General features: G+C 44.6%; 1 protein-coding gene across 1 annotated transcript in view; it reads left to right on the top strand.

The window, feature by feature from the left end:
* Nucleotides 1–568: 568 nt before the first annotated feature.
* The window catches only part of bahcc1b (BAH domain and coiled-coil containing 1b), a 51945-nt gene continuing 36157 nt past the window's right edge, over nt 569–16356 (top strand). The window contains exon 1 of the mRNA XM_071206742.1: nt 569–740. Within this exon, the coding sequence (XP_071062843.1) occupies nt 569–740 (172 nt within the window). The remainder of the gene's footprint in view (nt 741–16356) is intronic.

The raw sequence follows: 16356 nt of genomic DNA on the forward strand, positions 1-16356 counted from the left end.
CTCCTTCCATTTCCATTCTTTTCGCTGATAAAGAAAAGCCCCCGTGTATGTTATTTGCATCGTGTTTGGTCACAGAATGAGGGGGAAAGGGGGGGGGGGGGCAGAGCCTTCTATGTTGGGGCCATCGATGAGGTGCAGAGCAAATCCACATAAACTCGGTTCAACCACCTTTCTATCTGCAGGACAGACTTTACGCACCTTCCTGCCCTGGTATAAATCGCCTTTTACACATAGGGGACAGTGAAGTAAGAATAATGTGGAAACGTTTTAGTAAGATATGAATGCTTTTTGTTTGTCTAAACATGAACAGCGACTGTCTCTCAGCTCAGCCTTTCAGCTCTACATCCCTGGTTGGCTCATGATTGTCAGCGCTTTGACGTGTCTCCTGCTCTCTCTTTTGTAGGACATGACGGGGACTCGGTGTCTACCCTGCAAAGCTAAAACTGCGCTGAATGCGAGGGGAGCCCGAAGTTCATAAAAAGGGATTATTTTGCATCTGGGTTGCCTGAGACCTTCGGTGCCTCCGGATTTTACTTTGGGATTTGGGATTTATCGCTTCTCGCCGGGGATGGAAAGCCGAGACTTCGCTCCTCCGCACCACCTCCTGACGGAGCGGAGCGCGTTGGTTCACAGCGCCGCTTCTCGGATGGCGTCAGGCGGCCACGGCTCGGTGCAGCACCCCGCTCACTTTCAGCCCGGGAAATACTACTCATCGCACCTCTCCATGGGTCCGCATTCAGGTCAGTTTTAAACGCGGCTCTTCTGATATATTTAATGACAAAGTGTGTGTGTAATAATACGCAGTTTCTCTCTTTTGTCTGAAGCATGTTCTCCATATTACAAACTTGAGAAAGCTTTTTTGGACGAACTCATTTCCTGCAATCATAATACCTTTATTCGTCCCACGAATGTATGGTGTTAGCAAAAGTAAAGAGGCAAACATGATAATTAAGAGGCAGGCATAACATATTAGAGACATCATTTACAAAAGTACCCATCAAGGTGGACAACAATAAGTACAGTTACAGTGTTTTTAAATTATAAAATCAGTGCAACGAGACGTATCGCAGCCAGATAACAGTGTATTGAAAGGAAAATAAGGAAAGGAACTCGCTCAGAATTTGTGGGAATTTAGAAACGTGTAAAAAATACGCATGACTTTTTATTTATTTAAATAATTATTAATGGCATAGCTGCTTTATATGAAAATAAATATAATTAGAGTTTCAGCCTAACGTCAAAGCAAAACATGAAACACGGTGGGACATCCCATTCTTACAGAAACTTGGCAAATTAGATTAACTTACATTTTACGCTACACCTCCTTTTGTTGTTCTACACTTTAAACCTCTCATGATTTTGAGAAATATCAGGATTATTCGTCTTTATAACACTGCAGGGATTATTAGGCGTTTCCAGTATAGCATAATCTTGTCATAGATTTATATGGTTTCATCAATTAGTAAAGTACTAATCATTGCCATTTTAAGCAATTAATTAGAATTGGGTAATTCCTGCTTATATTTCCCATTAAACAATAAATTAAACATTATTAGCTGCAATTTCAACGATTCTTCCTTCATGTGAGGCTCCAGGAGCTTGGTGGGGTTTGAGGGGGCACATGCTGGTTTGTACTGGTCACAAACTGGGGGTCGTGTTGGTGGAAGGAGTGGAGCTCTGGCTAATGGAGGTGCGCGTAATACCAGAAAATCCGGTTTCTATATTGAGCTGGGGACGTGACGGGGTGCGAATGAGTTGACAGTGCATGCATTAGATTTAACAAGTAGCTTTGGTATCCTGTCTCAATAGGGGAGGGGGTGGTGGGCGTGTGTGTGTGTGTGTGTGTGTGTGTGTGTGTGTGTGTGTGTGTGTGTGTGTGTGTGTGTGTGTGTGTGTGTGTGTGTGTGTGTGTGTGTGTGTGTGTGTGTGTGTGTGTGTGTGTGTGTGTGTGTGTGTGTGTGTGTGTGTGTGTGTGTGAGAGGAGAGAGAGAAAGAAAGAAAGCCTCTGCTCGGAATCATACAGTGTCTATAAACTGGACTCACTGGATGAATGTAAACGTGGCCGATGAGAAATCCCATTAATTATCATTTGCAAATGCAGCGTCTTCTTTAAATGGACGTGCAGGATCCTCTGTCTGCACTCATTTGCATATTCATTAGTTTTACACAACAGTGAAAAAAAACGTCCAGTAAAATGTTCAAACCAAATGCAAAAGTGTCCACATATCCGGACTATCTAAACATCTGGGCACACCTGGCACTAAACTGTCATATAGTCCTTTTTATTGTATCTTTTCCATAATGCCATTGTAATATTCAAATCTATATTTATGTTCGTGACCTTTTTAGTACCTTGCCTTGTATTCTTTTATTCCCTCTTAATATGCTTATTGTATGCACCACAGAAAATTCCCTGTAAGTGAGAACTTGGCAATAAACCTCATTCTGACTCTGAAACACATTAAGCTCAGCGCAGTGTTTGCAGAAACTGAACCAGTTTGACATTTAACGTGCTGCTGCTGGTCTCCACATGTAGGACGCGCTGATTAATATTATTATTAGCTTGGTTTGTCTTTAGAAATGTCCATATGCTCCGAAAGTCTCTTTACTTAAAACCACACGTGTAATAATTTCATATGTCCAGTATTTATATGCTTTTACTTTCTATTATGAAATTACAATATATTTAGGACTAATAGCACAAGATTTAAATGTATTATTTTCCATAATTGAGTAATTTCTCGAATATATCCTAAAACATATTTAATCGTCTTCAGGTAGAAATGTGTTGTACATTTATTATCCAGAATTACATGTATGTATCATGGAAGGACACACATTATATAATTTACATAATTACAGTCCTAAATGATATTAAAATATAATACACCATAATTCAAACTGTATAATTTATTTAATATGAACAGAATATTTTGTATATTTCACGAGGCATTCAGCTGTATGTCTCCTTTGAATTCAACTGAAGTGATTTCGCCTGTTTTAAACCTCTTATGGGTTGTTTTAACAAATCTAACTTGCATAACGATTTAAAAAGCTCCGATTTGACTGATATTGCAACCCGCTGACATATATTATGGTCCAATATAAGGATGATTCTGTGAAAGGGAGAAAAAGCGTACTAATGCAGGGTGATAATGCTATTGAAATATATTCAAGAGGGCCTCTCGCTGGGTCTCAAGGTGCATGACACTGTATTGAGATTCCAGATATCCAGACTCTCCATGCATGTCCCTGATGGGGTTTTGACTGACATGATGGGCATAGAGGATTGTTGTTTTGGGATGGGGGGTTGGGATCGGGTTGGGTTACGTGTGTGTGTGTTTGCTGGGAGGTTAGGATGGGGGTTACCTTTGTGCTTGCCCCCCTCCTTAGAGATTCAGAAAGCTGTATGCCTGGCCCTAGGCCTCGGCGCAGGGGGTAGATATGATGTGGCCAGGAGGAGAGGGGGGGGGGGGGTTTGTTTCAGATCTTTGGAAAGAGACACCATTTTTTTTCAAGACCCAACCAGTACAGTAATTCAAAGTAAAAAATAAAGAAGCTCATTCCCCCCCGTTTCTTCATATCCCGGAAAAATCTGCAATCCATCAATTTGCCGAAGCCTCTTATTTAGATCAGCATGGTGTCTGCTTGAATATGGTCGCGCTTGACAAGGTGATGGAATGACAGACGCATACCAGCGCCATAAGATTCAGCCCCCGCTTGATAAAAGCCCACAATGATATTACACAGGCGTTTAGATTACTGATAGCAGCAGTGGGAGAGCCTTTGTCTCTCCTTCCCCTCCCTGTTTCGCTGCCTTGCTTTTATTCCACTCTCCCTCTCTTTCTTCCCCGTTTCTGTGATGTTAGCCCCTGGGCAGTGTGTGTGTGTGTGTGTGTGTGTGTGTGTGTGTGTGTGTGTGTGTGTGTGTGTGTGTGTGTGTGTGTGTGTGTGTGTGTGTGTGTGTGTGTGTGTGTGTGTGTGTGTGTGTGTGTGTGTGTGTGTGTGTGTGCGCGTGCGTGTGTGTGTGTGATTAAGGTTAGGTTTAGCCTGCAGTAGCACAGGTGTGCCATATTATAGAGGGCGTGGCAAAGCTTGTCATTGAACAGGTGTGTTACTTCCCAGACAGCAGACGGTTTTTGTTTACACGAGAGAGTGTGTGTATGTGTGAGAGTGTGTGCGTGTGTGTGTGTGTGTGTGTGTGTGTGTGTGTGTGTGTGTGTGTGTGTGTGTGTGTGTGTGTGTGTGTGTGTGTGACCTAGTAATACAGACAGAAAGAGCACCCATTCATGTCACATGTGAGCACACATGCACAGCTGTACACATACACACACACATATACACACACACACACACACACACACACACACACACACACACACACACACACACACACACACACACACACACACACACACACACACACACACACACACACACACACAGAGCCCTCAAAGGGTTTATATCTTAAGCTGCTTGTGTTTTGTGCTTTGAAAAAGTAATAAACCATAATCAGAATGTTTTGGTTGGACTAGATAACCCCTCTCCGCTTCTTCTTTTCTCTTAATCTTCCTCTTTGACAATTTTCCTCCTTCTTTTCTTCTTCTCCTTTTACTTCTTCTTGTTCTTGTTCGTCCTCATTCCTTGTCATGTAGATCTTGTGGCTAAATTCTGCAATTCTTAGCTATAAATGTGTGTAGCTGTGTGTGTGTGTGTGTGTGTGTGTGTGTGTGTGTGTGTGTGTGTGTGTGTGTGTGTGTGTGTGTGTGTGTGTGTGTGTGTGTGTGTGTGTCTTTGACATGCAGCCGCCCCGTCCATTCATCATGAGGCTGTCAGTAATGTGTCTCTTCTCTTGGAAGTTTCTCGACTTTGGCTTTGATCGTCACTGGCAGCCGTGATGAGACACGCCCCTTCACCTCCTACCTGTCCTGCACACACCTTCACACACAAACAACTTGCATGACGCAGAGAGAAAAGATAATGTGTGTGTGTGAATTTGCGAGCTACTGTGTGTGTGCTTATACCCTTAGAAACACTGAGGTCTGTATTGCAGATCCAGATGTGTGTGTGTAGGGTTTTGATTATAAAGCCATGCACAAGAAAGAAAGAAGGAAATAAAAGGGTGAAAAGATACGATGAGCATGTAAATGATAGATGCATGAGTGGAGGAGGAGGAGGAGGGGGAGAGTAGGGGGAGTTAGGGGCAGTCGAGAGGCTGAATGTTTCCACCTGGTTGGTAATCCAGTCAGATTACCACTGCCTGACGGCTCCCACTGGCCGCCATCCCCGAGGCCTCAGCCTCCGCTGCCTCTCCAGAGTGCGAGAGAGTGAAAGCGAGAGCGAGGGGAGACACTTGCCCGTGTGTGTGTGTGTGTGTGTGTGTGTGTGTGTGTGTGTGTGTGTGTGTGTGTGTGTGTGTGTGTGTGTGTGTGTGTGTGTGTGTGTGTGTGTGAGATGAGTCAGCAGTGGATGAGTCTCACTCAGACAGACCCCTCCCTCAACTCAGAAGCTCTACCCAGGGTGCAGGGGGCACATCCCGGGTGCAGCGTGCAAGACGACCCCCTGTGTGCAGAGACAGCTGGTGGAGGCTGCAGCCAGGCGAGCTGCGATTGGGCGCACAGAGGAAGTGTTAACTGTCAATTCAATTTAAGAAGAAAAAACACAAATGCATTAAAAATTAACTAAATTGGCTTTTGGGACACAATCGCCCCAATGCATTCTGGGTTAATGTGGTCCCCATGGGGTGGAGACCTGGTTGTTTCTGACCCTTTTTGATATTTTACTTAACCTAATACGGTTAAATGTTACTATTTGTTACTGATTGTTCATATTCCATTTAAATACCATACACACACTAACTACATTGGCTTCTAGGACAAAATTGCACCAATTATGGGTTAATTTAGACACTATGCGGTGAACAATGACCCTTTTTGTTAGTACACTTAACCAAATGTTACTATTTGTTAATGATTGTTCACACTAAACTTGTATTCCAGATAGGGAATATTTTTAAAGTAAAACCTGCTTTGTGTACACTGGGTCAAAATAACCATATTTTATGGAAATACCCCCACTGCATACAAAGTCCCAAAAATAAATTTTTCCATATCCACTTTTTTTTTATCAACTCAAAACAGATTTCACATCGCATCAGTGCGGCACTTATCTAAACTTCACATAAAATATGCAGGAAACCCAAAGAAATCAGTTAAATGAGTCTGACTGTTTGAAATGTGGCGACGCATTAAAGGCATTAAGTCATTAAGTAAAGCCAGTGAAGTCATTAAAGGCATTTCCATTACACATTTCACTCGTGTGTGTGCATGCTTTGATATTTCAAGCAAACTACGGCACTCATTTAAATATATTCCGGAATGTCTAATCCAATTGACCTCGGAGTGACTGGGACCGAGATTCGGGCCGTCATGAAAGGTCAATGGAGAGATACCAAAAAAAGTGAATTCATTAACAGTAACTGCTTTAATGTTGGGCGTGGTACGGAAATATGTAAAGGTGTTGAAAATAAATAACATTAAGTCTTATTTCCGCTATTTGTTTGGGAGCACATTCCGCTCAGACAGAAGACGTGTATCTCCCCTCCAGCTCTCCTCCAACATGTGAACAGCTGCTTATTGTCGGTAGCAGTGATTTGAAGGGAGTGGGGTGCGTTTGGTTGCGACATCTCCGGGGTGTGAACACACACCGCCATCTGATGACTTGGCATGTGAATGGAAAGCGCCAGACTTCCTGTGTCCATGTGCTCTTCTTCTCCTTCTTCTTCTCCTTCTTCTGCTGTCCCAGACCTCCCCTCCACTCCTCTGACCACATGCTCCCTCTTCCTCCTCTCCCTCCTCTCCTTCTGCTTTCCTCTTTCACTTCCACCTTCGCTCCTCTCAGCTTTTTCAAGTGGCCCTCCTTCCTCCCCACTCCTCTCTTTTCAATCGATCCCCCCCCCCCATCTCTTATATCCAGCTCCCATCTCTCCAAACTCCCCTCACACCCATCGCCTCCTCGCAGCCCGACGCCTCCTATTCCTGTCTCAATTTCAGCCCTGCTTCCACTCCTTCTCCACATTGCCTCATTTGTTTCTCCCTCTCCCTGCCTCCCCCCCCTCTCCCCACCATTCGGCCGGTTGTAAACGGGCCCGTCCCGGTGCTACTCGGCCCATGGCCAACTCACTAAATCAGAAACGATTGGAGGATTTGGCAAGAGGCAGTGAGAGCTCAGCGCGGCGCCTTTGAAGTCAGAGACACGAGAGAAAAATGACATTTTAAACAGCCCGCAAAACACAAGGCTAAAACAGCTTCTTACTCTGTACAGGAGGAGAGGGAGCCGCGTGTGTGTGTGTGTGTGTGTGTGTGTGTGTGTGTGTGTGTGTGTGTGTGTGTGTGTGTGTGTGTATGTGTGTGTGTGTGTGTGTGTGTGTGTGTGTGCGTGTGTGTGTGTGTGTGTGTGTGTGTGTGTGTGTGTGTTCATTTACACAGCACAAGGTGTTTTATGTGGCTGGTATTGAAGATGTGAATGCATGTTCAAGATGTAAAGATTTAAAGGCTATTGTCACACGCGCAATAGCTTCAGTGTGGCAATGGAAATCTTAAAGCTCCTTCAACATAACACAAATAAAATACTGTGCAGTAAAATAAAAATACTGCTTATTGTAATGCCAAATAAATATGTGAAATTCAAGCAGAAAGTGGCCGTGCAGGCTCCATCATTCTGCTATTTTATGGCTTACTTCAGAGGGGTCATGGCAGTCCCCTGTTTACGCTGTGTGACAGAAAGGTGACATCACTTAGGGAGGGGGGGGGGGGCAGACATGATGTCACAGTCTCGCCAGGATCCACAGGTCTGCACCCCCTGAACATGCTCACACCGTAAAGAGAGGCGACCACAGCGAGGCCCTCATCGCGACACCCGAGCTGCCTTTTTTTATTCCTCTCGGGTCACGTTTTATGCCGACTCATCGTTACCCGCGCTCATCGGGGAGACCTTTTCTCCGCCGCTGTGTTTCGGTCCTCCATTCGATTCACTTCAGCTCTGTTTGGCTCATTCATATTGTAATGGCCTCCATTCAGGCGGGTCTATGTCCGGGTTTGTGTTGCTGTCAGGGGGCTCAGATGGATGGAGGTTCATCTGGAGGTTAGAGAAGGCGCTGACTCCGGAGTCCTGGAGCCTTTTTCTGAGTCACACTGCTGATTGAACAGTGGTCGGCGTAAAAGACGACTAGTGTGTCCAGGAAAAGGTTCATATCTGGGTGTGTGTGTGTGTGTGTGTGTGTGTGTGTGTGTGTGTGTGTGTGTGTGTGTGTGTGTGTGTGTGTGCGTGGGGGGGGGGGGTAGAGTGTACGAAAAAGAGAGAAGCAGCTGTGTGGAACAGCATGGATCGTTACACAGTGACACACATGAAAGCATTAAGTATATTCAGGAGCCTTCGCTGAATATACATGGAGCCGTGAGCAGCTTTATTTATGTGTGTGTGTGTGTGTGTGTGTGTGTGTGTGTGTGTGTGTGTGTGTGTGTGTGTGTGTGTGTGTGTGTGTGTGTGTGTGTGTGTGTGTGTGAATCCCCTCCCATGCGCTCTTGCCCGAGCTGAGAGTATAGTGAGAAAGAAAACAAGAGAGAGAGAGAGAGAAAGAGGGAGAGCAGGGGAGGGGGGGACAAAAAAAAAACAACAACAACAAAGATCCGTCATCAGTCATTCATGGCTAATCAGTCTCGTGGGACACACACACTCACTCACACACACACACACACACACACACACACACACACACACACACACACACACACACACACACACACACACACACACACACACACACACACACACACACACAGTGCTTAGGTCCTAATCCTACTGGGACTTGCTTGTGCCTCTGTGTGTGCCTGTCTACATTTTGGATCCGGGCTGATTAGAAGCACACTCTCCCTTTTTTCCCTTCTACGTCCCTCTCCTCCTCCCTCCCTCCCTCCCTCTCCTCCTCCCTCCCTCCTTCCCTCCTTCTTCCTCCCTCTTTTCTTCGTCTTTGACTGCTGGTAAAGTGTCTCTTCTCCTTCTCTCTATTTTCTCTTTTGTCTCTTTAATAACCGCCTACTGTCTTTTCCGCTCGTTTTGATGTGTGTTTTTGTAATGTTTGGAAGCATGTGTGCATGCATAATACAGACGGTGTCTATTGTGTGTGAGAGTGCACTTATCTCGGCTTTTGCATATGAGTGTGTGTGTGTTGTGTGTGTGTGTGTGTTCTCCATCAGACCCTCTTAGTGTTGGTGTTTTATCGGCGCTTCTATTTGTTCAGCTTTGTCTTTAAAAATCAGGAATCAAATAAGCTTCAGTAGCATGGGTGTTCACAATATTACCAAAGCTAAATGACATGTTTCTGAATACAATACTTCACAAGGGATAAATAAATAGAAGACACACATCTTAAGCCGTACAATACTGTGCATGATAGCAGAAAGCAGCAGTCTCGCTGTGTTTCCGTTCAGTCGTGACTCGTGACATGCAGATCCACACTTTTTTGCTCATCTGCAGGAATTGTACCCTCATTTTTCTGATGTGCTTTGTGTAATAATTGTTCCTTTAAGTGTTTAATTGATAGTGAGGAAGTGAAGCTCTGCCTCAACAGCTTGCAGTGTGTACTGTGAAACACTTTGTCTTGGCTCATTACATTATTATCTCAATGTGAAATTTCAAAACGGTGCATTTGACACGATTGTTCTATCTTAAAATCAATTTGTTGAAAGACGATAAAGGATAATATTGAATTAGTACCGCAGCTAACATTTAATTTAATTAATAATTTTCTGCAGAATACTTAAATAAGTATTTGTCAGCAAAAAGTGAAACGCGTCCATAATAATCTTCCAAATTGTCCCAACAGTGTAGAAATAAAGCATCCATTTATCCATTAAGCAACTGTTCTCTTTTAAATCCTCATGGTTTCTTTTACCTGTGCGTAGTTTGTGTACTTATTTTACATTGCCTTTTATTTCTCCCTCTTTATGAAACGATCCATTTAGAGCAAATTAAAAGCAAACATTTTGAAAATCATTCAATCCTACGAGCGATTTTTAAGCTAAAATGCCAAACATTAGCTTTGGTTCCCGTTTTTCAAAAGCGACGATTTCCTGTTTGTATCCTTCTCTATTAAATCTATTTGTGAGTTGGAGCCCTACATAGAGAACGCCAGCCCTTCTGAAGACATCGCCTCGGAGAAGCGGTGCATTTCTCACAATTTTTTCACATTTCACACTCTAACGATTCATTGAATAATGAAGAAGATATGGCAAACTGATCGACAATGAACATAATTGTTAGTTGCAGCCCTGAAATCTTCTCCTCCCCCTCTCCATCAGCCTCCTCTCCTACATTATTTTCATTTTCTTGCCCTCCTTTCCTTCCTCTTTATTTCCTCTCCGTGGATCCGTCCAATAATCTTTTATTCCTGTGTAAATATTACCGCAATGAGGGAATATAAAGAATGGCAAAGCCTTAGTGAAAAAGGTCAGGCTAGGTTATTCTCACCTTATGTCTCCCACTCTCTATGTCTCACTCCTCCTCTGTCACCCATCATGTCTCGCCCTCTCCCTCCCTCCCTCCCTCCCTTCCTCCCTCCTTTCCTTTCTTCCCCCGCTAGCTCCCCTGTTTCCCCTTTCTCGCTGTCTGCTGATCCCGCTCCCTTAGTCTCTTCCCCCTCACACTCATACACACACTGCCTGTCTGACATCCACACACACACACATACAGTACACACACACACACACACACACACACACACACACACACACACACACACACACACACACACACACACACACACACACACCTGCATGTCGAGTCGTTGAGGGTCTAATTTAAGTAAAGTGCTTCTCTAGGAACCACAACCCCTCAACTCACGATGATGGAGGAGGGTGATATGGAGCGGCGTGGTTGAACACACACACACACACACACACACACACACACACACACACACACACACACACACACACACACGAACACACACAGTTATACGCAGACACACACACACACACACACACACACACACACACACACCACACCACACACACACACACACACACACACACACACACACACACACATCCTGCTCCAGTTATACTGAGATATAACTCTCCGTGGTGTGTGATTGAAGGAAACACCGTAGATGGGTTGTAAGTAGCGTCCTGTAATAATAATGTGATATTCGATCCCACGTTTCTCTACTCACTGTTTCCCGGCTGCAGGCGGCTCAGGCTGCGGGGTCAGTTACAGCTGCTAGAGATTCAGTGTCTTGCTAAAGGGCACTTCAGCAGGCTGGATGCTGGTTAGAGGATGTTGTCCTCCGCCCTGCATACTTTGCTTCTGCTGCGTAGGTGTCTTTGTTTCCACTGGAGTTGGAGCTAACTTTAGCTGCGCGGCTGCTGCAAGTCTGAGGCTGCAAACACAACCTGCACAGAGAAAGAATAACAATAAGACTTTCATTTTGGTTTTCTTATTCCATGATAGAAGTTGAGTCAACATGTACAAAGATAATCCACTTTCTGTATGGCTTATCTTCCATTTCTTTCTACAAAAGCTTCCAAGACTCCTGATAGAAAAGCCTGAACTCCATTTAATAACTTGTTTTTGTCTTGAAAATATGACAGCTCAAATGTTTTAAATGCCTCTTAATTCATTCATTCTCACATAAAATAAAACATTAAGTTTAGTCCATTAAAGTAGTTTTAGTTGAGGTGAGCGCCTTTGTGGATTTGACAATTGGTTTCCATTTTGTTTAGCTTGTAAGATAGCCTAAAGCTAGCTTGAAGGTAGCTTGTACCACATTTTCTTCATAAAATGTACAACTGTAAAACAACATAACCGGCTAAGGCTATGTGGTTGCTATAGTAAATCATTAAAAAGAGTTATATAACTAATTGAAGTTAATTGAGGATGTTTTGGCTACTTAGAGACAAAACTAAATTGCTATACGGTCCAAATATCAAACCATTACATCACATATCCTGTTAGTGTCTGCTTTCCAGGTTTTTGAGCCATCATTATTATTAAAAACTATAATGTAGATTGCAATTTGTAATCAGAAAGCAGTATTTATTGATAAGTGGTGAACTTGTATTGTGTTTGAACTTCAGTAGATCATGTGATTTAAGAAGAAACACATGTAGCCTACCTGTTCATCTCCGCCTCCACTCTGCCCTCCGGCTCACAGTGACATGTTTTCTGTTAGACTCACTTTGTGCTCTTCCTGGTGTCTTGACCCCCTGGTGTATTTCATCCAGCAGCTTCAAATCATTTCAGTGTGTGTGTGTGTGTGTGTGTGTGTGTGTGTGTGTGTGTGTGTGTGTGTGTGTGTGTGTGTGTGTGTGTGTGTGTGTGTGTGTGTGTGTGTGTGTGTGTGTGGTGTGTGTGTGTGTGTGTGTGTGTGTGTGTGTGTGTGTGTGTGTGTGTGTGCGGTGGCTGCAGACTGAATGGACCACAATGGGCGTGGCACAGGCCTATCGGACTGCAGAACGACCAGAACAGCTTCCACACTGTTTACTCAAAGTAACTAGGTTGGGGGGCTCACACACACACACACACACACACACACACACACACACACACACACACACACACACACACACACACACACACACACGCAACAGTTAGACGGAATTGCATTATTGGCTCTCACCGCAGGCTTTCCTGAAATATCAGCAACCTTATGCTTGTAATTAGTGTGTGTGTGTGTTGTGTGTGTGTGTGTGTGTGTGTGTGTGTGTGTGTGTGTGTGTGTGTGTGTGTGTGTGTGTGTGTGTGTGTGTGTGGCGCGTGCTGACATACCGTTTGTGTCTGTATGACCCCTTTTCCCCAAAATCCCCTGTTTTCTTTGGTAAAACATGGAAAAACTTACTCTAACAGCCCCCCCCCTTCCCTCCTTCCTAAGAACATCTCATGTGTTCCTGCTCTCCTTGACCATATATGGCCCTTCTTCCTGCCGTGGGTGTGTGGCGTCCCAACAAAAGTATGTGGTCAAAAAAGCAGGAGCGTTTTCCTTCTTGCTCAGTTTACTGTGGTCCGTGTTCGGGGACGGAAAACAACAACCAGGATCCTTTTTCCCGCGGCTGTTCAGGCCGGGTTCACACAAGGTGCACTGTCGTCGTTTTATCCGTGTTGATTTAATTCCACCGGCTTTTATTTTCCTGTAATTTTCACAGCCAGTTTACGATGTGCCTCTTCACATCCTCACCGGTGTTTGATGGTGTAAACGCACATATGTAGGTGCAGCGAGATTGGGATGTAACTACAGTTGTCTCGTGCATGCAGAGCTGGTAGTGGAGTGTGTGCGTGTGCTTGGCTCGGCTCTGGTCCGCAGCCTGGGAGCCAGGCTTTGAGCTGTGCTGTTCTTTCTGCTGATTTATGCGCCTCACAGGGAAATCTCTCATTTGTAGCTCCTTCATCTCATTTCCCCCCTCCACTCTTTCTCTGTCCTATCTCTTCTTTTCCCGCCGTAATGTGATTCAGTGCAGCCGCTCGTCCCAGGCGACATGCCATGCTTTGCTTGCACACCCTGCTCTCTCTAACATGAATGAGTCAATTGATGAATAATAAGATAGAGCAGAAGGAAAATGCTATCCGGATCTAGTCGAGCAAAATAACTCCTTTTCTCCCCTGACCGTATTCTTTGTAAGCACCGCTCGGGTGCTTACTCACACATTGAGTGTGTTGGTGTCCCCAGTGCCATAATGCTTTTACGGACCTTTTTGTGTGCGTGCGTGTGTGTGTGTGTGCGCGCGTGCGTGCGCGCGCGCGCGTGTGTGTGTGTGTGTTTGTTTCCAAGCACCTTCCACTGCCACCTTGTTTGAGTAGCCCTGTCACTTGTGCAATTCCGTGGTGTCAAAACAGATCAGAAAGGTCTGGCTTGACTCCTGCCCCTAAACACACACACACACACACACACACACACACACACACACACACACACACACACACACACACACACACACACACACAGATTGCAGGCTCAGTGCCAGGGCCCTTGGTGGTTGGAGGCTTATGAAAGGGTCGGACTGGCGAGAGGTTGCCAAGTGTACGGCAATGAGCGGAACAGCCAAGCTAACGAGAGTCAGAACCTCTGACACACACACACACACACACACACACACACACACACACACACACACACACACACACACACACACACACACACACACACACACACACACACACACACACACACACAGACAGACAGTACTGTCAGTCTCTCAAGCTGTCCCAGTCATCATCACCAGTGGCAGACTCGAGAAAATCTGTGTGAGTGTGTGGGCGTCTCAGTGTGTGTGTGTGTGTGTGTGTGTGTGTGTGTGTGTGTGTGTGTGTGTGTGTGTGTGTGTGTGTGTGTGTGTGTGTGTGTGTGTGTGTGTGTGTGTGTGTGAGTGAGAGAGAGAGAGAGAGAATCAGTGTGTGGACAGAAGCTTTTGTTAATTGGCAAATGTGACAATAGAGCTTGAGAGGATATTGATCTTCAATCGGATGCCAATCGATTTAACTCGTCATCCTTCCAGGTGTGTGTGTGTGTGTGTGTGTGTGTGTGTGTGTGTGTGTGTGTGTGTGTGTGTGTGTGTGTGTGTGTGTGTGTGTGTGTGTGTGTGTGTGTGTGTGTGTGTGTTGATCAGCAGCAGTCCATTTAGAGAGCTACAGCGTAGAATATTCCTCCATGACTTTATATGCGTTTGCTTCTCCCTCCCTGTGACATTCATTATATCAACCCCTCCTTTTGGTGTCTTCCTCCTCTCCTCTTCTTCCTCTTCCTCCTCCCTTTTTATTCTTTAGAATAGAGAGAAACCTTGGGAGGGTCTGGCCTGTTATCTGTTGTCTAGCTGTTTTGTTTCACTGTGGATTTCATCAAGCACTCTTCAGCAGCTGCTGAGACAAACACACAAAAGGAGGTGCAGGATTATGTTGTGCACATAGCTTTCTTTCCCTTGCTGTGTGCAACACGTATATATATCCTGTGTCTGAGTTGGTTTAATACATTCAAGAGCAGATCTGTTATAATCCAAGGATGAGGAAGTAACCTTGAGTTGTGAAGTGCTTTTCATCATTGGACACTTTCTTTGGGTTTAGCATGAAAGCCTTTACTTTTTCTAAACATGAAAAATGCCAAGCATCTGATTGATTCACCCTTAATTGAAATGGCCTTTGAGCCAACTTTCTCTAAGCAACTTTGATCCTTTGGGTTAAATCAAATCCACCGTCCTCTCATCGGTGTTATTTCAATCATCTTTTCTCAGCAGCAAAAGTGTGACAGTGTTCCGAGTTAAAAAGCTACTTTCGATGAAGAATTTAGTATTTCTTTCCTATTTGTAGAAGGCTTCTCCCCGTATGACTCTTAAACATCGGTGTCAAACGGTGCCTCTGGAGCTCCAGCTGTTCCATCCTGAAGCACAGACACCAAATCCTGACGTGTACTGTTGAGTCTCCAGATTTGCTGCTATCAAACTCCGCTGTGTCTGCGCTGGAAATATACCGACATCCCAACATTTACGTTTGGCCCCGTTATCCATGAAAATACCAGAGATACGCCAAGTAGCAAAACCTGCCCAGAAAAGCAAGGCACGTTTCCAGCACTGTTTTATTTTTTGTGTAGAAAACAGTGTTTAAGTGTTTCTTAGTGGATTTTCCCCTCAGCAAATCACATTACAGTCAATCATGAATAAACTAAAGCAGATTGTGTTCCCTGTACGTACAGCTGGCCGTATTAGCATGAATACAAACTCATCATTCGGATTCTTATTACCTTGGATTGTCAACATCCGAGGATTTCGCTGTCTGTGTGTTGACACACTTTTCCAAGTCATGGTGCCAAGCGGGAAAAATGGGAGGCATACGAACACATTTTCTACTTTAATTACCGCTACGGCGTCTGAATGGAGCTGCTTCCTCTGTCAGCAGATTGTATTTATAGTAAATACCACATATATTAATACGCTGCACGTAATCATGATGTCACTCGGGTCAAAGTCGACATTCTGACAGATCTGTTGATCAGAGGATGAACCCCGCTGAAGAGTAAAACCTGTGCGATGTTAGTTTGTATCAAACTCATTATTCCTCCGCTATCTCTCATCTGTTGTGGCAAATGTTGCGCGTTCATCCTTCGATGTTTCTACGGGAAGCTTTCGGGAGGATGCAGTGTTGAAAGATGGAAAGGGAATGTGCGGATCGGGATAGAACAAAGGCGGAAACAGAGAGCAGGTAGAAAAGAAAAGGGAGGAGGAAAAAGAAAAACATTGACAAAAATAAGGTTTACGTTAGCGTCTGGCCTCCGAAAGGATTTTCCATATCAGCAGGTCAGAGGGAGCGGGCAAATGA

This window comes from Pseudochaenichthys georgianus, chromosome 19 (assembly GCF_902827115.2).
Source record: "Pseudochaenichthys georgianus chromosome 19, fPseGeo1.2, whole genome shotgun sequence".
Classification (NCBI taxonomy): Eukaryota; Metazoa; Chordata; class Actinopteri; order Perciformes; family Channichthyidae; genus Pseudochaenichthys; species Pseudochaenichthys georgianus.